Here is a 23,082-nt window from a genome sequence, read left to right as displayed (position 1 = left end):
ATAGAAAACAAAAAGCAAGTTGATAGATTTAAAGCTAACTATATCAATAATCACTTTAAACGTAATGTTCTAAACACTACAACTAAAAGGCAGAGATTATCAAATTGAATATAAAAGCAAGACTGAAGTATATCTGCTTGCAGGATACCCACTGTAAAGACAAAACTAGGTCAATGGCAGTAGGAGAAAAAAAGATATACCATGCTAATTTTAATCAGAGCAAAGTTGGAGTGGCTATATGATTATCAGACAAGGGCAAAGAATATTACCAGTCATAAAGAAGATCATTTCATCATGTTGAAGTGGTTTGTTCACCCAAAGAGCCTAATGATACTTAGCATATATCTGCCTAATGACATATATTAAGTACATGAAGCAAAAACGGAAAGTGTAGTCAGAATCACAATTACATTCAGATATTTCAACACCCTTCTTTCAATAATTGATAGAACATATAGAAGAAAAAATCACGATATAGAAGATTTGAATAATACTGTCAACTGACTTGACCTAATTAACATTTATAGAACACCCAAGAATAGAATACATATTCTTTTCCAGTACAATGTGGGCATTTACCAAGAGAGATCACATTCTTTGCCATAAAATAAGTCTCAATACATTTTAGGATTTTAAGTCATACAAGATACACTCTGTAAGGACAATGAAATTAAATAAGTGTCAGAAAACTTACCTAGAAACAATCTAGAAGATCCCTGAGTATTTGGTAATTGATAACGTACTTTACAATAACTCACTGGTCAAAGAATAATCAAAAGGGAAATTTGAAAGTGCTTTGAACTGAATGAAATGAAAATAAGACATTTTAATATTTGCGGGATGTGTCTAAAAAGTTTTTAAAGGTCAATTTATAGCATGAAATACCTGTATTACAATAGAAGAAAGGCCTCAAATCAGTTTCTGCAGAGTCAACAAATAGATCCCAAAGAAGGGAAATCTTTCTTTAAAAATCTTGAGAGAAGAAATCAATGAAATAGAAAACAGGAAATCACCAAGAAGAACACTGAAATTGATAAACAATGCCAGACTGATCAGCAAAAAAGAAGAGACCAATTGCCAGTATTAGGAATGAGAGAGGTGACATCACTACGTATTGAACAGTGATTAAAAGGATAATAATTGCATATTATGAACACCTTTATCCAACAAATTCAACAACTTAGAGAAATGGACAAATTTCCTTAATGGGCAAAAACTATTAAAGCCTTCTCAAATATTCTGGGAATGTTAGAAACATTCTCACAAATAAAGCTTTAGGCCAGGAGGATTTACTGTCAGTTCTATCATATAGTTAAGGAAGAAATAATAGCAGTTCTGCACAGATTCTTCTAGAAAATTGAAGATGTGGGAATATTTCCTAATTCATTGAGGTCAGCATTACCCTCATACCAAAACCAGGCCGACAATACATGAAAACTGAAAACTGCAGGCCAGTGTCATGAACATAGATGCTTAAGTTCTAAATAAAATTTTAGCAAATCAAATGTAACACTGTATAAAAATGATAATACATCATGACTTTTGCAAAGCCAATCCATGTGATTTTATTAACGTGCTAGAAAAAAAGAAGTCATATGGTCGTAACAATACATGCAGAAAAAGCATATGACAAAATTCAATATCCATTTCTGGTAAAATCTCTCAGCAAAGTAGGCCTGAAATTGGATGTTCTCATCCTAATAAAATGCATCAGGCCGGGCGTAGTGGCTCATGCCTGTAATCCCAGCACTTTGGGAGGCTGAGGCGGGTGGATCACCTGAGGTCAGGAGTTCAAGACCAGTCTGACCAATGTGGTGAAACCCTGTCCCTAGTAAAAATATAAAACTTAACTGGGCATGGTGGTGTGCACCTGTAGTCCCAGCTATTCGGGAGGCTGAGACAGGAGAATCGCTTGAACCTGGGAGGTGGAGGTTGCAGTGAGCTGAGAAATCGCACCACTGCACTCCAGCCTGGGCGACAGTGAGACTCCGTCTCAAAAAAAAAAAAAAAAAAAAAAAAGCATCTACAAAAAACCTACTGGTAACATCATACTTAATGGTGAAAGACTGGATGCTTTCCCCCTGAGATCAGGAACAAGGCAAGGACATCTGTTCTTACCACTTCTATGTAACATCATTCTGGAGGGTTTTTTAAAAAAATAAGTCACTGAAGTTGGAAAGGAAAAAGTAGAACTATTACACAGATGATATTTTCTGTGCGGAAATTCTGATGGGATCTGTTGGAACCAGTAAGAATTCTTCAAGGTTGCAGGATAGAAGATCAAGATACAACAATTATATTTCTATATACTGGCAGTTAATAATTGGAAATTGAATTTACAACCCAGTATCACTTATATGCAATAGCATCAAAAATATGAAATACTTAGGGATGCGTGAGACCTAAGTACTATAAACTATAAGACATTGTTGAGAGAAATTAAAGAGTACCACAATAAGTGGATACAGATACTGTGTTCATGGATTCGAAGACACTTGTCTTTATCAGTTTGGGCTGCTATAACAATACTGTAGACTGGGTGGCTTACAATACAAAACAAATATTTTTTACAGTTCTGGAGGCTGAAAGTCCCATATCAGGGTGCCACCATGGTTAGGTTCTTGATGAGGACCCTATTCCTGGCTCACGGATGGTTGTCTCCTCGCATCCTTCCATGGCTGAGAGCAGAGACAGAGAAAGCAAACTCTCTTCTGTCTCCTCCTATAGGGGCACCATCCCATCATGAGGATTGCCCTCTTGTGACCTAACTACCCTCAAGGACTCCTGTCTCTAATGACCATCACACTGAGGATTAGGGTTTCAATTATGAATTTGGGGGTGGGGACAGAAGCATTCAGTCTGTAACAACAATATTAAGAGGTCAGCTCTCCTCAAATTGATACAGATTCAACACCATGCCTGTCAAGATTCCAGCATACTTTGTAGAAATTGACAAGCTGATCTAAAATTCAGATGCAAATTCCATGGACTTAGAATAGCCTAAACAACTTTGAAAGATAACAAAGTTAGAGGATTGACCATCTGACCTAAAGACTCTTTTAAAGCTACAGTAATCAAGACTGTGTGGTGTGGCTGGGCACGGTGGCTTATGCCTGTAATCCCAGCGCTTTGGGAGGCCAAGGCAGGCAGATCACTTGAGGTCAGGAGTTCGAGACAAGCCTGACCAACATGGTGAAACCCCATGTCTACTAAAAATACAAAAATTAGCCTGGTGTGGTGCATGCACCTGTAATCCCAGCTACTCGGGAGGCTGAGGCAGGAGAATCGCTTGAACCTGGGAGGCGGAGGTTGCAGTGAGCCGAGACGTGCCACTGCACTCCAGCCTGGATGACAGAGCAAGACTTTGTCTCAAAAAAAAAAAAAAAAAGGCATGGTGTTAGCATAAAGATAAGCAGATCAAATCAGCAGAATAGACTGTCCAGGATTAGATACATACATATATTGTCAATTGATTTTTGACAAAGGTGCCAAGGGAATTTAGTGGGAAGATGATTTTTTTTAAACAAATGGTGCTAGAACAATTTTTTAATTATAGGCAAAAAATGAACTTCAGTCCATACCTGGCACCATTCGCAAATGGTAACTCAAGGGATCATCGACTTAAATGTAAATCCTATAACTATGAAACTTGTAGAAGAAAATGTAGGAGAAAGTCTTTGTAACATTGAACTAGGCCATAATTTTTTAGGTAGGATAGCGAAAGCACAATCCATAAAAGAAAAAAATGGATAAATTCGACTTCTAATAAATTTTGTTCTTTTAAAGATACCGTTAAGAGAATAAAGAGAGTCTACAGACTGGGAGAAAATATTGACAAATCACATACCTTATAAAGGAGTTGTATTCAGAGCATATAAAGAACTTGTCAAACTCAGTAATTAAAAAAAAAATGAAAAAATGGGCAACAGATTTGAAGAGATACTTAGCTAAAAAAGACGTGAATAGATGGCAAATAAGTTCATGAACAGATGTTCACATCATTATTTATTAGATAAATGGGAATTAAAACAGCAATAAGATATTCCTGTGTACCTGCCAGAATGGTTAAAATATTATTTTTAGTGAAAATGTGGATGAACTTGATCTCTGCTGGTGAGAGACTGTAAAATACAACCACTTTGGAAAACATTTTGGCAGTTTCTTAAAATGTTAAACAGGTATCTACCATATGACCTATGTATTTCCCAAAAGAAATGATCGCATAGGTCTACACAGACTTGTACATGAGCATTTATGACTATTTTATTTTTAATAGCCACAAATTGGGAACAACATAGATTGTTTGCAGGTGAATGGATGCAGTCCAATAGCGATTCAATCTAATCTCAAAATAGTTGTGCTAGATAACAGAAGCCAGACAAAAACAAGAGTATATATCACATAATCCATTTGTATAATGTTCTAGAAAATCTATCTTTTCTTCTTTTATTTTATTTTATTATTATTATACTTTAAGTTTTAGGGTACATGTGCACAACGTGCAGGCTTGTTACATATGTATACACGTGCCATGTTGGTGTGCTGCACCCAGCATCTCGTCATTTAGCATTAGGTATATCTCCTAATGCTATCCCTCCCCCCTCCCCCCACCCCACAACAGTCCCCGGTGTGTGAAAATCCCCTTCCTGTGTCCATGTGTTCTCATTGTTCAATTCCCACCTATGAGTGAGAACATGCGGTGTTTGGTTTTTTGTCCTTGTGATAGTTTGCTGAGAATGATGGTTTCCAGTTTCATCCATGTTCCTACAAAGGACATGAACTCATCATTTTTTATGGCTGCATAGTATTCCATGGTGTATATATGCCACATTTTCTTAATCCTGTCTATCATTGTTGGATATTTGGGTTGGTTCCAAGTCTTTGCTATTGTGAATAGTGCCACAATAAACATACGTGTGCATGTGTCTTTATAGCAGCATGATTTATAATCCTTTGGGTACATACCTAGTAATGGGATGACTGGGTCAAATGGTATTTCTAGTTCTAGATCCTTGAGGAATCGCCACACTGACTTCCACAACGGTTGACAGTCCCACCAACAGTGCAAAAGCGTTCCTATTTCTCCACATCCTCTCCAGCGCCTGTTGTTTCCTGACTTTTTAATGATCGCCATTCTAACTGGTGTGAGATGGTGTCTCATTGTGGTTTTGATTTGCATTTCTCTGATGGCCAGTGATGATGAGCATTTTTTCATGTGTTTTTTGGCTGCATAAATGTCTTCTTTTGAGAAGTGTCTGTTCATATCCTTCGCCCACTTTTTGATGGGGTTGTTTGGTTTTTTCTTGTAAATTTGTTTGAGTTCATTGTAGATTCTGGATATTAGCCCTTTGTCAGATGAGTAAGTTGCAAAAATTTTCTCCCATTTTGTAGGTTTCCTGTTCACTCTGATGGTGGTTTCTTTAGCTGTGCAGAAGCTCTTTAGCTTAATTAGATCCCATTTGTCAATTTTGGCCCTTGTTGCCATTGCTTTTGGTGTTTTAGACATGAAGTCCTTGCCCATGCCTATGTCCTGAATGGTATTGCCTAGGTTTTCTTCTAGGGTTTTTATGGTTTTAGGTCTAACATGTAAGTCTTTAATCCATCTTGAATTAATTTTTGTATAAGGTGTAAGGAAGGGATCCAGTTTCAGCTTTCTACATATGACTAGCCAGTTTTCCCAGCACCATTTATTAAATAGGGAATCCTTTCCCCATTTCTTGTTTTTGTCAGGTTTGTCAAAGATCAGATAGTTGTAGACATGCGGCATTATTTCTGAGTTCTTTTCTAAAGTGCAGAGTCAGTAGCCACTGATACTGGGAATCGGGGAGGTGGGGAGTGGCAGGAGGCAGGGATTATAAAAGGATATGAGAAAATTTGGGGGTGATGGATGTGTTTATGTTCATTAGCTTAATTGTGGTGATGGTGTCATTGGTGCATTCTCATGACAAAACTTATCAAATGATATACTCCATGTGTAGCTTATTTTATGTAGCTCAATAAAGCTGTTAAAAATTAATATTTCTTATTTTTGTATGTGTTATAATTTTGTTCATTTTGTACTGACACTTGAGAATTAATTCTGAGACTACTTCTTTAGTTCAGCCTGTGACCTTTTTCCTGAGAGAGTCTTTTCCTGTCAACATTTAGCTATATGGATTGTAATATTGTTTGTTTATGGAACTCATTTTTATTGATTACTCAGCACTGTAGCAGGCATTGGGAAATAGAAAATGAGGTGGAGAAATATATTCATGCCTCATGGACCTTTGATCTAGAGATTTGTAATGATACATTTGCAAGCATCTCTAAAGAATATAAGAAGTTTAGGGGCCAAGCGTGGTGGCCCATGCCTGTAATCCCAGCACTTTGGAAGGCCGAGACGAGTGGATCACCTGAGGTCAGGGGTTCAAGAGCAGCCCAGCCAACATGGTGAAACTCCGTCTCCACTGAAAATACAAAAATTAGCCTGGCACAGTGGCGCGTGCCTGTTATCCCAGCTACTCAGGAGGCTGAGGCAGGAGAATCGCTTGAACCCGGGAGGCGGAGATCGCGGTGAGCCGAGATTGCGCCATTGCACTCCAGCCTGGGCAACAGAGTGAGACTCCATCTAAAAAAAAAAAAGTTAGGAAATGGTGGAATTTATGTTGCCTAAAAACATTACAGCATATTAGAAAGAATAGCTTAATTTTTTCTTGGTCTGGGACAAGGGCACATTTCTGAACCTGAAGTCCGTCTGTAAAACGGGGGACCTTCCCTGTCATAAAATATTAAGGTGGTAGCTGGCTGAGTGCAGTGGCTCACATCTGTAATCCCAGCACTTTGGGAGGCTGAGGTGAGTGGATCGCTTGAGCCCAGGAGTTTGAGACCAGACTGGACAACATGGTGAAACCTCATCTCTACAAAAAATACAAAAATCAGCCTGGCATGGTGGCATGCGCCTATAGTCTCAGCTACTTGGTAGGCTGAGGTGGGAGGATCACCTGAGTCTGGGAAGTCAAGGCTGCAGTGAGCCATGATCACACCACTGTCTCAGAAAAAAAGATAGCACCTTAACGTATCCAGAACAATGCCTACTATGTTACATACCTAACAGTGACAGGCATACCTTGGAGATACTGCAGGGTTGGTTCCAGTGTACTGTGATGAAGCGAATGTGGCAATAAAGTGAATCACACAAATTTTTTGATTTCTCAGAGCATATAAAAATTATACTTAACACTATAATGCCATTTATAAAGTGTGCAATAGCAATATGTGTCCATGCCTTTATTGCTAAAAAATGGTAACAATTATCTGAGCCTTTAGTGAGCTGTAATCTTTTTGCTGGTGGAGGTCTTGCCTTGATTTTGCTAAAGGTTGCGTGACCGTGGCAATTTCTTAAAATAAGACAACAGTGTAGTTTGCCATATTGATTGACTCTTCCTTTCACAAAAGATTTCTGTGTAGCATGTGATGCTGTTTGACAGCATTTTACTCACAGTAGAAGTTCTTTCAAAATTGAAGTCCATCCTCTCAAACCCTGCCTCTGTTTTATCAACTAAGTTTATGATATTCTAAGCCCTTTATTGTCATTTCCACAATGTTCACAGCATCTTCACCAGGGTAGATTCCATCTCAAGAAACCACTTTCTTTGTTCATCCCTAAGAAGCAGCTCCTCGTTCCTTTCAAGTTTTATCATGAGATTGCAGCAATTCAGTCACATCTTCAGGAACCACCTCTAATGCCAGTCCTCTTGCTATTTTTACCACGTCTGCAGAGACTTTCTCTACTGACATCTCAAACCCATCACTTCCAAACTCCAGGTGAGGTTGATATTTTGACCTCCCATGAATTACAGATATTCTTAATGGCATCTAGAATGGTGCATCCTTTCCAGAAGGTTTTCAGTTTACTTTGCACAGTCCATCAGAGGAATCTGTAGCAGGTATAGCCTTACAGAATGTATCTTAAATAATATGACTTGAAAGTCAGAATTACTCCTTGATCCATGGGCTACAGAATGGACGTTGTGTTAAGGCATGAAAATATTGATCTTCTTAAACATCTCCACCAGGGCTCTTTCATCTCCATCAGCAGGTGCATTGTCAATGAGCAGTAGTATTTTGAAAATCTTTTTTTTTTTTGAGTAGCAAGTCTTAACAGTAGGCTTAAACTATTTAGTAAACCATGCTGTAAACAAATGTGCTGCCATCTGGGCAGGTTTGTTGTTCCTGTTTATAGACCACAGGCAGAATGGGCTTAGGGTAATTCTTAAGGGTTTTAGGATTTCTGGAATGGTGAATGAGCACTGGCTTCAACTTAAAGTCACTTTCTGTATTTGCCCCTAACAAGTGAGTCAGCCTGTTGATTGAAGCTTTGAAGCCAGACATTGAACTTGTCTCTGGCTATGCAAGTCCTAGATGGCGTCTTCTTCCAGTGTAAGGCTGTTTTTGTCTACCTTGAAAATCTGTTGTTTCGTGCAGCCACTTTCATTGATGGTCTTAGCCAGATCTTCTGGAGAACTTGCTACAGCTTCTCCATCAGCACTTGCTGCTTTACCTTGCACTTTTATGTTATGGAGATGGCTTCTTTCCTTAAACCTCATGAACCAACCTCTGGTAGCTTCAGACTTTTCTTTTGGAGCTTCCTCGCCTCCCTCAGCCTTCATAGATGTGAAGAGTTACAGCCTTGCTCAGGCTGTGGCTTTAGGGAATGTTGTGGCTGGTGTGATCTGTCCAGAGCACAAAACCTTTCTCCATATGAGCAGTAAGGCTGTTTTGCTTTCTTGTCATTTGTGTGTTCACTCTAGTAGCACTTTAATTTCCTTTAGGAAGTTTTCCTTTGCATTCACAACTTGGCTAACTGGCATAAGAGGCCTAGCTTTCAGCTTATCTCATTGTTTGACATGCCTTCCTCACTAAGCTTCTAGCTTTTGATTGAAAGTGAGAGATGTGTGAGTCTTCCTTTCATTTGAACACTTAGAGGACATTGTAGGATTATTACATGGCCTACTTTCAATATCGTTGTGTCTCAGGGAATGGGGAGGCCCTAGGAGAAGGAGAGAGATGAGGGAACAGCCAATCAGAGGAGCAGTCAACACACACAACATTTATTGATTAAGTTTGGCATCTTTTATGGGCACAATTTGCAGCGCCCCCAAACAATTAACATAGTAACATCAAAGATCACTGGTCACAGATCATAACAGATGTAATAATAATGAAAATGTTTGAAGTATTGCAAAAATTACCAAAATATGACACGGAGAAATGAAGTGAGCACGTGGTATTGGGAAAATGGCACAGATAGACTTGTTCACTACACAGTTGTCACAAACCTTCACACGGTATCTGCAAAGCACAGTACAGCAACATGCAATCGGCTTTAGGTATACCTGTAGTAGATAATTTCTTTTTTTTTTTTTTGAGACGGAGTCTCGCTCTGTTGCCCAGGCTGGAGTGCAGTGGCGCAATCTTGGCTCACTGCAACCTCCGCCTGCTGGGTTCAAGCAATTCTCCTGCCTCAGCCTCCTGAGTAGCTGGGACTACAGGTGCGCACCACCATGCCCAGCTAATTTTTTTTTTTTTTTTGTATTTTTAGTAGAGACAGGGTTTCACCATGCTGGCCAGGCTGGTCTCGAACTCCTGACCTCGTAATCTGCCTGCCTCGGCCTCCCAAAGTGCTGGGATTACAGGTGTGAGCCACCATGCCCGGCCAGTAGGTAACTTTTAAAAATGTTTTTTTAAAAAGACTGTGAGATATTTAATTGGAATAAAACTATCTTGTGTAAAATGAGTATAATTCTTGACACACTGACCTTTATCTTTCATAACACAAGTGATTTGAAACGGTCATGTATTTTTCACCACGCCTAAATAAAGCAATAGATTAACAACCATGGTTCTCTAGCCTACTAAAGAATAATAATAATGTAATTTACATAATACTAATTATTGTTATACCTCACATATCTGAAAGTAACTTACTTGGAAACCATAAAGAAGAGAAAATGCTGTTGAGCAGGCAAAAGAGAGGCCAAAGACCATGCACTTTAGGTTATGAATTGGACCTGGAAGGTACAGCTTTGATCCAGGTCAATTTATTCTTTAGATACAACTTTTAAAAGTTGCGTATATGATACCTTTACCCATAGGCTGTTGGGGGAGGGAAGAGATTGTTCCTGGACACATGCTCATTACTAGTAACGAAAACCAGGAGCCAATACCCTTGGTAGAAAGAAGATGAAAGGGAAAACTAGCAAGCGAGCCTGGAGTCTCAGGAAGGATGGTAGTTTGGTGTGGGAGCTGTAGCACTGTTACTAGTAGCCTCTGGTGCTGTAACTTAATAAAAGCAAAAATTCATTAAATGCTTATTTTATGACAGGCATTGTGTCAGTTGTTGTACGTGCGTTATTTAATACTTATCAATGTCTACAGACCCGTCATTAGCCATATTTTATAGATGAAGAACCTGTGATTTAGCAATGTTGTCACATAGAAGTACAGCAGGACGTGAACCCAGGTCTGCCTAGAATTCAATTGTGTGCATGCAGCCATCGTTCTATATGCTCTTCCAGTAATTAGCACAATAAAACAATTGACTCTAATTATACTCTCTTTGAATAAAGAAAACAATGTTTGGCTTTTTTTTAAAGGCTGGAAAATATAAAATTATTTACATTTTTTAAAATTTAAAATTTAAAAAAATTTTAAATAGTTCAAATTGCAGTTTTTCCACTAAAAGATGTTAAGATATTGTTTTATAAAAGACTTTACTTTCTACAAAGATAAATGTACATTGTAAATTTGTTAAATCCATGTAGATTTTTGAATAAGAAACTGTGAGTTGATTTTATTATATTACCTTGTCTACTAAAGGAAGTGAATCTCCCCAGCTGACCCGTATTAATTGCTAAATTAATTGTGTTTGTTTATACTCCATGCTACTCCAAAGGGCATTAGGACAGTTACAAACCTTTATGTTTATTCAAAACTGCAGTAGTTAGGGACGGCTCTGTTCCCTGTGCTCACTGCCAGCTCAGAGGTAGTCTCTGCATGCAGCTCTGCAGCGTGAGCAGCTCTGAGAGCAGAGGGGTTGTGTTTGTTCATCACCACATCTCCACTGCTTGGAAATAAAGGTGTTGAGAAAGCATTAGTTGCCTCTTTCAAAAACATTGAATTATAATTGCAAACAGTTCATTGAATTTATCCTTGACGTAAATTTTATCTTTGACTCTTGATTTTATAAACTTTTGTAATGATTATCACCATCATTTTGAAACTCAGTTTTAAATTTTATTTTTTTACCTGTAAAAAATATGATCTGACATGTTGGGCCAAATACCCTCCCAATGACATACCTAACAGGGCTCTGTCTTTTGCTAAATCTCTTCTTATTATTTTACTTGCCATTTTGTGACAGGGAGGAAAAGGTCACTTAAGATTGCCAGTCTCTGTGACTTTTTCTTTCCCACTTGGAATTGTTTACCAAAATTTCTGTGATGTAGTGATTTTTTAAAATCCTGGAATTAAGTCAGCTCTGCCACTTGGATGCTCTACAGCTGTGGCAAGTTGCATAGCCTGCTCCTCCTCTGTCATCTTGGGGCAGTAATGCTACCTGCCTCATGGGATTGCTGTGGCAAGTAAATGAGTTCGGATAATGTCTGTAAATCACTTAGAATAGTGCTTGGCACATAAGGGCTCAATAAATGCTAATTATTATTTTTAGGGTTTTTATGAGGCTTAAATTAAATGGGATTATGCATGTAAAATGTTCAGTAGAGTATCTGGCATTTATTAGGGGCTCAATAAATGCTAGTGGCTCTAATTTAAATATTCCGGTGCCTATATGTCTAAAGAGGCTGTGCCTTTGGATCTCTGCACACATCATATTTTTAGTGAATTTACTTTAGGGCATGGAAAAAAACATTAGTTTCTATACTGACTTTTCCCAATAGGTACAAGTTACAATGTTAAAAAAATTTAAATAAATACATACTATAATTATTTTATGATTTCTAAGTTTAGGTCATTTGTTACTTTTTGTTTATTTTTACTATTTAAAAGTATAGATCTTGATTAATACCACAATTTCAATATCTAACCTGTTTTTCTTCTTTTCTTGTTACCCTTTTTATAGGTTTGTGGAATCTTGCTTCCCTTTTTTCCAACCTTTGTTTATTTGTATTGATGCCCTTTGCCTTTTTCTTTCTGGAATCAGAAGGCTTTGCTGGCCTGAAAAAGGTAAGTGAATCTAGTATTGGAATTAAATTGGTTAAGGGAGGAATTAAATATCATTCACATTGAACTAGAAAAAGCAGACTTAAATTATTTAAATGGAATATAAAAAATGCGTAGTAAATAATATTAACAACACATTGTTAACAATAACAGTAATTCTGCATATTGAATTATTTTGCCTGTCCATGAGAGAGAGACATCTTTTAGACCTGCGAGTACTTTTACAGTATGCATACATTTAATGTAATGGATAAACCTGATATAATAGCTTTTATTCTTTTCTTAGGGTATCTTATTTAGTTTAAGGTGACAGTAAAGTGTTATTTCCATGGGCTCCCCTTTCTGTTGTCTAGCTGTTATTCCATACGTTAACAGTCTGCAGCTGAAAACTGACAGCTGCTTTCACATTTAGTAAATATACCAGGATCAGAATGAATGACTCTGGCAGTCAAACCTGACATTAAGAAAACTGGCTTTTATGCATTGGAATTTAAAAAATCATGATGTATTCTTAAGACAGGCAATTAAAATTTAGTCAATGGCCGGGTGCAGTGGCTCACACCTGTAATCCACCACTTTGGGAGGCTGCGGCAGGAGGGTCGCTTGAGGCCAGTTCTTCGAGACCAGTTTGGGCAACACAGTGAGACCCTGTCTGTACTAAAAATAAAAAAATTAACTGGGTGTGGCGATGGGTACCTGTGGTCCCAGCTCCTCTGGAGACTAAGGTGGGAGGATTGCTTGAGCCTGCAGGTTGAAGCTGTGGTGTGAGCTGTGATTGCGTCACTGCACTCCAGCCTGTCTCAGAAACAAACAAAAACCAAGAATAAACAACAAGAAGAAAGGAGGTCATTGTAGACTCTTGAGAAGGCAATTTCTGTAGAATTTTGGAAACATAACTTTTGATGGATATTCATTCATTCAACAGAGAATGAATTTTATTGAGAATTCAGTTTTATTAACCAATTCCTTAAGTAGCAGTTATTATGCTGTTTATAGGAGCTTGCTGGGGACACAGATGAAAAGATGGGGCTCTGGCCTTCAAGGGTCGGACAGTGGGAGAAATGACAGATGTAAACAAATAAGATGCAGTTTGAAGCCTTTTTATATAACGAAGTCCTATGGGAAACCCTGAAAGGAAAGGTTATCTTGATTTTCCTGGGGAATCTGAGCAGGCTTCACAGGGGAAGTCAACCTGGACTTGGGCTGGGACTTGAAGGATGAGCAGGGGTTTCCTAGAGTGTGGCATTCCAGGCTTGAGCAAAGGCCCAGAGCTCTGACAGAATTGAGGGAATGGCCGGTACTTAGATACTGGAGAATGGTGAGAGATGAGGGTGCACAAGCCGCTTGCCAGGGTCGAATTCTGGAGGCCTGGAGTCCTCCATCTGGTCATTTGAGTTTTATGTTGTAGGCAACAGAGAAGCCAGAATAGGATTTTTGAAAATAATTTTTTTTCATCTACCACTTGAGTATATTTAGAGATAAATATGCGTTTTAGACTTTGTGCAGGTCACAAAGGAAAGGAGTACAAAGGAGTACATGCCCCACACAGTGCAGAACACTGATCTGTAGATCACGGCGCCGAATCAGTCCTGCACCTGACTCTGTGACATTGCCTGCCGACGTTTGCTTTCAATAAGCAAAGTTCTTCCCTCTTCCTGACACTACCTCTTGTGTAACAGTACCACATACAAAAAACAAATGATAAAGCTTGGTGTGAACTATATTTTCATATTTGACATTATAAGCAGTATCTACCTAATTTATACTTTTTATAACAATCTAGTTGAATAGATTGTTATTTACAATAACAGGGTGTAATATGGACAAACTCTTTGCCTCCAAGTTATTTTCTTCCCTTCTTGTGAATTAACCAACTAGGAAAGGGACGTGGCTAAATCTGTTTGAAGAATTAGCAACAATCTCCAGAATTAAAAAAGAAAAAAATGACAAAAAATCCCAGTGACATGTCATTTTTCTCCTGTTCCCCCTTACAGACTTAAGGTCAAAGGGAGAATCAGCTGAGGAGGGATCATAGAAGTTAATTAGAGATATTTCACACATACGATTGTACAGCACTTACTTCCTTCTAAAAAAATTTTTAGTCTTTTTATGATTAATATTCTTTTCTTAGCACATCTTTGACCATGTTAGTTGCCTAAAAATCACTCGAGGGTCACCAGCTGTGTTTCTTGACCTCAAATGGGACTGAAATATTGAATGACTATAGGATACAGGCAACTACGAATCCAATTAATTCCCAAACACAGCAGAAGGTGGAGCCCCGGACGACTGCCATTTGTCCAACTTGGGAAGTTGTAATAGGTGCTGCAGAAAACCAAATTAAAGAATTTGGTTGTTAATGCCACTAAAGGAAGGAAGGAGATGGGATTCTAGCTTGAAGGTAGGGAAAGAGGCCAGCGGAAGATGGTGAAGCTGCAACCGTGAGAAAATTTGGCATCAGTCAGACTGCCTGGGACGTGACTTCATCTAAACCACGGGATTGCTTTCTGTAAAACGGGTGTAATAATGATCTTTACTTTATTGTATCATTTTGGTGATTAAATGAGATGTGATTATTCATGTAATGCACATAGCCCAGGACTTCACTTAGTAAATGTTAGCTATTATTAAATTACCTTTATCTTCGAGGTAGTCTTTAAATGCATTTGACTATTAAGTATTCTATAAAATATCACTAATCACTAATAAGTTTTCTAGAATACTTATTATCACTAAATATTCTATAAAATATGGTCCTCAGAAAGCAAGCAACTGAATACAGTACAGTCATCTTTTAATTCCTCACAGATTATTATCTCAGGCGGTTTTAAAATATGTTTCCCATTTTGCAATGGCATGTACTGAAGTAGAATAACTCAGCTTGAGCATTACAGCTAGCATACTTTGAAACAAACTTGTTTGAAGATAAGGTGTGTTCTAGATCCTAGTAGAAATGTTTAGAAAGTTTTAAAATTAAGCTAATCAAGGCATGTTATTTTAAAATATTCATATTTTTCAGTTTTAAAATCAGTCACATGAAAGTTGGAGAGGTTACTAATATTGTGTCGTTAAGTCTAAATGTGTTAAGCATACATTTGAGCCCTTTCATGTTGTATATTTCTGCAGTCTAGAATCATTTGTTAACTACCTGTGTAAGTTCTAAATAACATTTTTAAAGATACATGGTTCTTTACACAGTGCTTATTAGAATTAACTTCGTTGCTTTATTGAAATTAATGTTATGATTGATCACAGTCATTAGAATGTTTAACATATTTGGCGAATAAGTACATATATTTATGTATATTCCTTTAAAGCTGCTTGCTCATCGATTACATTTGACACGTATAGTTGCTGAAGTGATACTGAAGAGAGGCTAGAAACATTTCTAATTGGTAGATTCAGCACACTAATTTGAGCAATGACAAACTTGTAATATGGTTAAGTAAAATTTCCTTTTTTTTTTTTTTCCTGTGGCCACCCTCCTGGTGCTGTTTTACTGTGTCTAAGTCTGGTGTATCCCTAAATGGCATATGGCCCCACTCTACTCCCATGGATTCCCCTGGGCAATCGATGTTCAAACAGCTTCTTGCATATTGTGCCGAGATGCGGAAATTGGCCACTGGCCATGGGCGGATGCAGAGCTTGAATTGAAAATCAAATTAAGCAGAATTCTCTACTTAGTTTTTAATTAAACCACTATGTTAATTCAAACAGGACATATTAGGCCTGGGGGGTTGACTTTGTCCTTTTAAGGGCCTTCAATAGCTTTGCTTCTCTCTTCTTACCGTGGCAGCGGTGTGTGTTTCTATTTTATTAGGACCATCTCCTTGCTATTCCCTTACTTTATAATTCTGAAGTGTAAGAGCATAGAAATGGTTTTGATAAAGTAAAACTTTTTTTTTAGTAAGCAGCTAACTTTTATCTTGGAATTTAGACTTATTATTAGCAGTTAAATGTTTACCAAATTTAGATTATTTTGCTGTCACCTATGTGTATTGAGCTTTAGGTGTGTTCATAGGTATTTGAAAGTGACTCCGTTTACATCTTAATTTTTCAACTGATAAAAAGGTTCCATTTGGTGATGTTTGTTTTGTTTTGCAGTAAGCCTGCTTTTTCTGCCGTATGTGGCTCTTAGGGCTCAGGGAACATCTTAAGGCAGACATCACTGCTGTACTTATCATACCTCAGATTGGCTGTATGATTTATCTCCCTCCTCCACTCCAGAAAAGACCTCCAGGTTATCTGGATTAATATCAGAGATGTTTTCTGATTTTGTAAGGAACTCTGGAGGTATAACCTCTGGCCAGTGTTTAAATGGTAGTTAGGCATATATTTGTTTTATATTATATCTTAACATCTTATTTTGAATAAAAATGTCAGGAGGAAAAAAAATTCAGCAACTTAATGAAAGTGGGAGAAAATATCTCCATATGATTGTTATGTAAAATTTATGACAGATTAATTCATAAACCCAAGATTTTTCTGGGAGTAAATTTCTATTGTACTTCACTTTAATGCCTATGTTTGATTTGAAGTCATAGCATAAAAGGTAACATAAGCAACATCCTGACCAATTATCCAAACCATCCAGACATCCCTGAATGGCCAGAGCGTAGCACACGGTCTGTAGGATTAAGAGGTTAACTCCTATAACTTCAAACAAAGTGCCTGATAATAAAAGCAAAAAGTACAAAATTTTAGGTAACTTCCTTTCTTAATTAATTGGACTGACCAGGTGGAAGCGAAGAGTTCTGTGCTGGTGCTTGGAATGTCTATAAAGCTGAGCAACATGACAGCACAATAGAGGAGGAACAAAGATTTTTTTAATATGTTTCTATCCTGTGTCACAGTTTGAAATTGTCCTGGTTTATGTCCCTTTTGGCAAACTTACATAAAAGTGACCTTGTACTGTATTTTATGACCAGATGACTTTTTCCCCCCAGTGGCTAATTTGTATCAGGCCTCCATCTTAAAGAGACACAGAGTGAGTAGGAAGTCCAGCCTCTGTCTCCACGAGCTTTCATTGCATTCTTTCATTATTTTTGCTCGTTTTTTGCCACTGATGATCCATAAATTGTTGGAAATGAGTGATTAAGGAAGTGCTGCTTAGTGTTAGTGGCACATGCGCATATTTGGCCTGGTTCTGGTGGGTGAGAGGAAATCACAGACAAAAGGGAAGCCCCTGCTGGGAACCCTGCAAGGAAATTTAACTTGGGTCATGTTTTGATCTTAGTGTTTATTACAGAAAATGAAGCCATATCTCACTAACTATTGTTACGTGTTAATTTGATTTTCCCAACACCTTCAAGAAAAAAAATCATAGAGCAATTTATTAATAGAAATCCTCTACAATCCCCCAATTGAGAGCACTAGTTTTTACCTTAGAAATGGTTATGGATCAGAATGATTATTTTGAAAATACTCTATTCTGATAATGCTGTGATACTTCAGCTTCCTTTTGGAATTGTTTTACTGTAAAGGTGTGGTTATAACCATGTAAAGTGAGCATTTGAAACATCAAATCTGGGCATATGGGAACTCAGAAAGAAATAGGAAAGTATTATTTTGAGGAAAAGAGTAAATACATTTATTTCATTTAAAAATCATTAGGTTATAAAATTTTGAATTGAAAATCATTTAGTTCAGGAAATGACATTAATTTTGTCACTGTTCTTAATACAGTTGGATCTAGGAGGGCACTAAATTATGGCTTTATAGTATCTGTTACTGTTAAGTAACAGCTTTTTTTAAAAACATCACTCAGTTTCCATATACACTGTAATGGTATACTTTGAATTGAACCCTATATAGTATGTTCATCTTTGCCTCTCAGTATCGAAAAATGATAAATTTCTATACTTAAAGGCTAGATTGTCTCTTTATTTGCATAACAGTGGCAAAAAATGTGAACTTTGGAATTCAGAATACCTGGACTTCAATCTTCACTCTTCTTACTGACTGTGACTTAGGGCATATTTCATTGTGTCCACATTTATAAAATGAGTCTAACAGTACCTGTCTACCAGGGTTGCTGAGGGATTTAGTAGCCTCACCTAAAAGGTTGGTAAAGTACCCAAGACACATTTTAAATAGCAGTTATTATTAGGTGCTTAAATGTACCAACTATGTTAAAGCTGATGATGAAACATCAGGAGAACTTGTGTAGGATTACTTTTTATATCTAACAGCAAAGTGACATGAAAAATTACATTGGTATTGACATATTCAGCTTTTATTTTATTTTTTGAAATAGGATCTGTTTTAGAACAGTATAGGTTGTAAAAAATAGGTATTATGTTTAATAGATAACTAAACTTCAAACCCTTTTATATGATGATTAAATTACTAGCTAATGTCTCATAATGTTTGATAGTTCAGGCCTCTGTTAAATGAAGAAAAGCTTTGGCAGAGAGGAAACAGAAAGTTACCAAGTACAGATTTTAAAGTAATTATACTTTAAATTAAACTGGCTGTAATACTTCCAATACTCATGAAACAGTTTTATAGAAATAGTCATTGTTAATTAGAGTATCTTTTCTAAAAGTTTTTGGGGGGAATAGAAAACTACTCACCCTTGGTTGGAATAAACTTTATTTGAAAGGAAAATTAAATGTCAGATTTAGTGCTACTAGAGAGCTTCTTAAGTCATTAGGATACCACAGGCCTGCAGGACAAGAGCTCACCAGAGAGGCTAGGGGTTGAATTGTTACAATCTTAGATTTATTTGGCACTTAAGCTCATATTTATTCATGTATAAAATCATTTATTCAGTGGGTCACAATGTTAATCTTTGATCTATGAAACGTTTGTCAATATATAACTGAACCTTGGTACATTAATTTACAGTCCATTTATTTGTCATTTAGTATACCAGAAATAGAAGTTGTGTATTTATACACATCAAAGGCAGTAAGATTGTTTGATAGTTTGACGTTAGGTAATATTTTAGCCTGTGATAAATCTACTTTTCTTTAAAACTTAAGTCACTAACATGATACGACTTAAATATTTATTGGTTTGCACATTTTACATTAAAGAAAGGAAATTCTCATCGAGAAAGACAAGGTTGTATTGTTCTGAAGTGACTGAATTCTAAAGCAACCGAAACATTAAAAAATATGTATGTGAATGTGTCTTCTTTTAGGGATTAAAAATAAGATCAGCAGGCAAAAACGGAAAAAATAAGGACACACTAACAGTAGAAAAAGTTAGGATTCAATATATTGAAATGATCAGTTTTATGGAAAACATTTATTCTATTCGTAGCACAGAGGAAGAAGAAATTTTAAGTTGTTTTATAATGCTAGATTTATTTATTTATTTATTTTTAGAGACAGAGTCTTGCTCTGTCACCCAGGCTGGAGTGCAATGGCGAGATCTTGGCTCGCTGCACCTCCATCTCCCGGGTTCAAGTGATTCTCCTGCCTCAGCCTTCCAAGTAGCTGGGATTACAGGTGCCCACCACCACGCCCGGCTAATTTTTGTATTTTTAATAGAGACAAGGTTTCACCATGTTAGCCAAGCTGCCCTTGAACTCCTGACCTCAGGTGATCCACCTGCCTTGGCCACCCAAAGTGCTGGGATTACAGGCGTGAGCCACCGTGCCCAGCCAATTTATACCAAATGATTCTCAGATCTCCTAGAAATTACAGAAGGTTTTCTGCAGTTTCATTCTGTAAATATACCTCATACTATTTCTTATTTTTTTAAATAAAAATCAATATTATATATTTATGAGTATTTTTTTTTTCTTTAAAACAAGATATGTTGAGAGCCTGTGAATGTGGGGTTTGGTGAGTGTGCCAGGTATTAGTAGAGGGCAGGGGAGTATGCTTATGATTTCAGTGCTTGACTCAGCTGAACTGGACAAGCCATAGGTGTGGTTTTGAGCTGTTTTCTATTTTAAAAAATTCCTAGTCATAGATTGCTTAACTAATGCCTATAATGGATACTTGGTTAAGTATCATAAATAAAAGGTACACTGATGTTTAAATACAAGGTAACGAAGAGCATACTACTAGTAACAATACAGATAGTAAAGTTCTGTCCAAGTTAATCTTCACTAGATCCTGTATTTGGCTGATCAAAACTGTTTTTTTTTCTTTTAAAGAAATGGGGTTTTGCTATGTTGCTCTGGCTGGTCTCCAACTCCTGGCCTCAAGCAGTCTGCCCACCTTGACTTCCCAAAATGCTGGGATTCCAGGCTTGAGCTACTGTACCCGGCCTTATGAAAACTTTCGTATAGCACATCAGGATGGCCCTAAAACCTTAAAATTAATGCCACACAGAGGAAATGGAGTACTAGGCCAGGTGTGGTGGCTCACACCTATAATCCCAGCACTTTGGGAGGCCAAGGCAGGTGGATTACCTGAGGTCAGTTTGAGACCAGCCTGGGCAACATGGTGAAACACTGTCTCTACTAAAAATATAAAAATTAGCCAGGTGTGGTGGTGGGCACCTGTAATCCCAGCTACTCAGGAGGCTGAGGCAGGAGAATCGCTTGAACCTGGGAGGTGGAGGTTGCAGTGAGCCAAGATCGTGCTGTTGCACTCCAGCCTGGGCGACAGAGCGAGACTCCGTCTCTAAAAAATAAAAGAAAAAAAGATCCAGTTATATCTAGTTTGACTTTATTGAAAATAGACAACTTAGACATGGAATGTTACTTACTGAGAAATATTTATCACTTATCGGGAAATAACTCCTTGAAATGTTTTCTTATTTCAGCATGTAGAAATAACATGGAAATTGTAAAAAATAAATCAGGATTTTAGAAGTTCAGCAGATTAGAGTTTCAAAAATATTGTTAAGTTGTCATGCAAAGAGAAATTTTAGTCTTTGTATTTTCTACATCAGGCTTTATTTGAGCCTGATTATATAATGTTTGTTGTCACCTCATGAGTTTTTTTTACATAGTTGGTTTAAAGGAAGTTAAACAGCACATCCTATTGTTAAATAGGACCTTGTCAAAAATATAACTATATAACAAGCAGCCTGTATTATTAAGTACATAGATAAGTTCTCAAGAAAGCCAGAAAAATCTCTGAGTATTTGAAGAACAACAAACAGGAACAACAAAACCCCATGAGTAAGTGAGTAAGCCAGGCTATGGTTTCCTCAGCAGGGGAGAGAGGGTGGTCACAAGGTAACGTGGGACCTTTAGTTTGGGAAAAATGAGGTTAGAGGCACATAGAGACTAGGAGTCAGAACTGAGGCTCAGTAAGAAGTGCTCAGGCAAAGGGCAGATTTTAAAGCATGCGCACACCTTGCCCATTGATAGAGGAAGACTGTCAGCCTTAGCCCTGGGCAGAAGAAAGTCTCCCCTGCGAGCTCATCTGTAGGCGCTGACTTCCCAAGAGTTTGCGGCTAATATTACTATAGATACCTGTATTGCTGGAAAATCCTAAGCCAAGAAAATAGCATTAAAGTTGATTAAAAATGTTATGTATAATTTAATCATTTTAATCAAATATATATATTAGGTAAATTTTGATTAGAAAGGGTGTATATATAAAGATATAATTAAGGCTGGTTTTAGAAAGTTGATTTATTATAATTTAAGATTCATAATATATATGTTTGACTTGGTCCTACTTAACCATGTCACATGCTGTTTAATTTTCTTTAAATTAATTGTGTGAGAAAACTCAGGACTTGATAACAAACATTATATAAGCAGGCCCAAACAAAACCTGATTTTGTTTTCTGCTAGCTTTTCTACATTTTTACACTTCAACTAAACTCTTAGTAATTTGATAGTTGGTTTCACTCTTCAAGTGTTATCATTCCTTCAAAGTTGGGATGAATAATATAGTCTATTCTATTTTGGCCACTTTGTCCTTGAGTTTTGCAAAGAGCTAATATTTTCGTCTACCTGTAGCTAATTTTGTGAGGTGGTTGAAAAGAGAAAATCTAAGTTATTTTCTCTCTGTATTACTATTCAGTTATTCTAGAACAATTTATACAATAACGTTACCCTTACCTATGATTTCTTAATATTCTTACCTATTATTAGACGTATTTTTGAACTTCTTGACTATAAGCTTGTAGCACTGGGAATCACTGCTAACCTTTTTCTTCTTTTTTCCCTCCCTCCCTCCCTCCCTCCTTCCTTCCCTCCTTCCCTTCCCTTCCTCCTTCTTCCTTCCCTTCCCTTCCTCCTTCCTCCTTCCCTTCCCTTCCTCCTTCCTTCCCTCCCTCCCTCCTTCCTTCCTTCCCTCCTTCCCTTCCCTTCCTCCTTCTTCCTTCCCTTCCCTTCCTCCTTCCTCCTTCCCTTCCCTTCCTCCTTCCTTCCCTCCCTCCCTCCTTCCTTCCTTCCCTCCTTCCCTTCCCTTCCTCCTTCTTCCTTCCCTTCCTCCTTCCTCCTTCCTCCTTCCCTTCCCTTCCTCCTTCCTTCCCTCCCTCCCTCCTTCCTTCCTTCCCTCCCGGCCTCACTCCTTCTTTCTCTCCTTCACAGCCTCCCTCCTTCCCTCCCTCCCTCCCTCCCTGCCTCCCATCTATACCTTTCCTTGGACATTTTCCCATAGATTTGATCCCATTTATTTGCTGTCTTTTAGGAACTTCTCAATGTCACTAGTCTGCTGGTGCTTCTGTCCTCTGGCATAATTAAATCATTCAGTTAATATTTATTGGTGGCTTATTGCATGCTAGGTACTATTGTTAGTGTTAGGGACATGTAGATTGGTGATTTATTGTATATTTCTCTCATCTTTTATGCTAAAAAGTGTGTGTTGTGAGACCCATCATCTTGAACTAATGACTCTTCTTCTACCTGTTAGCTTTACTGACCTTTTATCTGGAACATAGTAGTAATTCAGTTCTTTATTAACTTTTTGCATTCTTTGGCCTTGTTTCCACCTCTGG

General features: G+C 37.6%; 1 protein-coding gene across 28 annotated transcripts in view; it reads left to right on the top strand.

Annotated features, from left to right (window-relative positions):
- Positions 1–23,082, top strand: part of LMBR1 (limb development membrane protein 1) — a 209,937-nt gene that overhangs the window by 83,655 nt on the left and 103,200 nt on the right. For 26 of the 28 annotated variants that reach the window (XM_009444432.5, XM_001148120.8, XM_063815864.1 and 23 more), the window contains one exon: positions 12,119–12,222. In XM_009444432.5, the coding sequence (XP_009442707.2) occupies positions 12,119–12,222 (104 nt within the window). Of the gene's footprint in view, positions 1–12,118; positions 12,223–23,082 lie in introns of those variants that run through there. The other 2 variants (XM_054655418.2, XM_054655417.2) reach the window with 1 other exon arrangement.

Source organism: Pan troglodytes, chromosome 6 (assembly GCF_028858775.2).
Source record: "Pan troglodytes isolate AG18354 chromosome 6, NHGRI_mPanTro3-v2.0_pri, whole genome shotgun sequence".
NCBI lineage: Eukaryota > Metazoa > Chordata > Mammalia > Primates > Hominidae > Pan > Pan troglodytes.
This window is presented reverse-complemented; position numbering and strand designations above follow the sequence as displayed.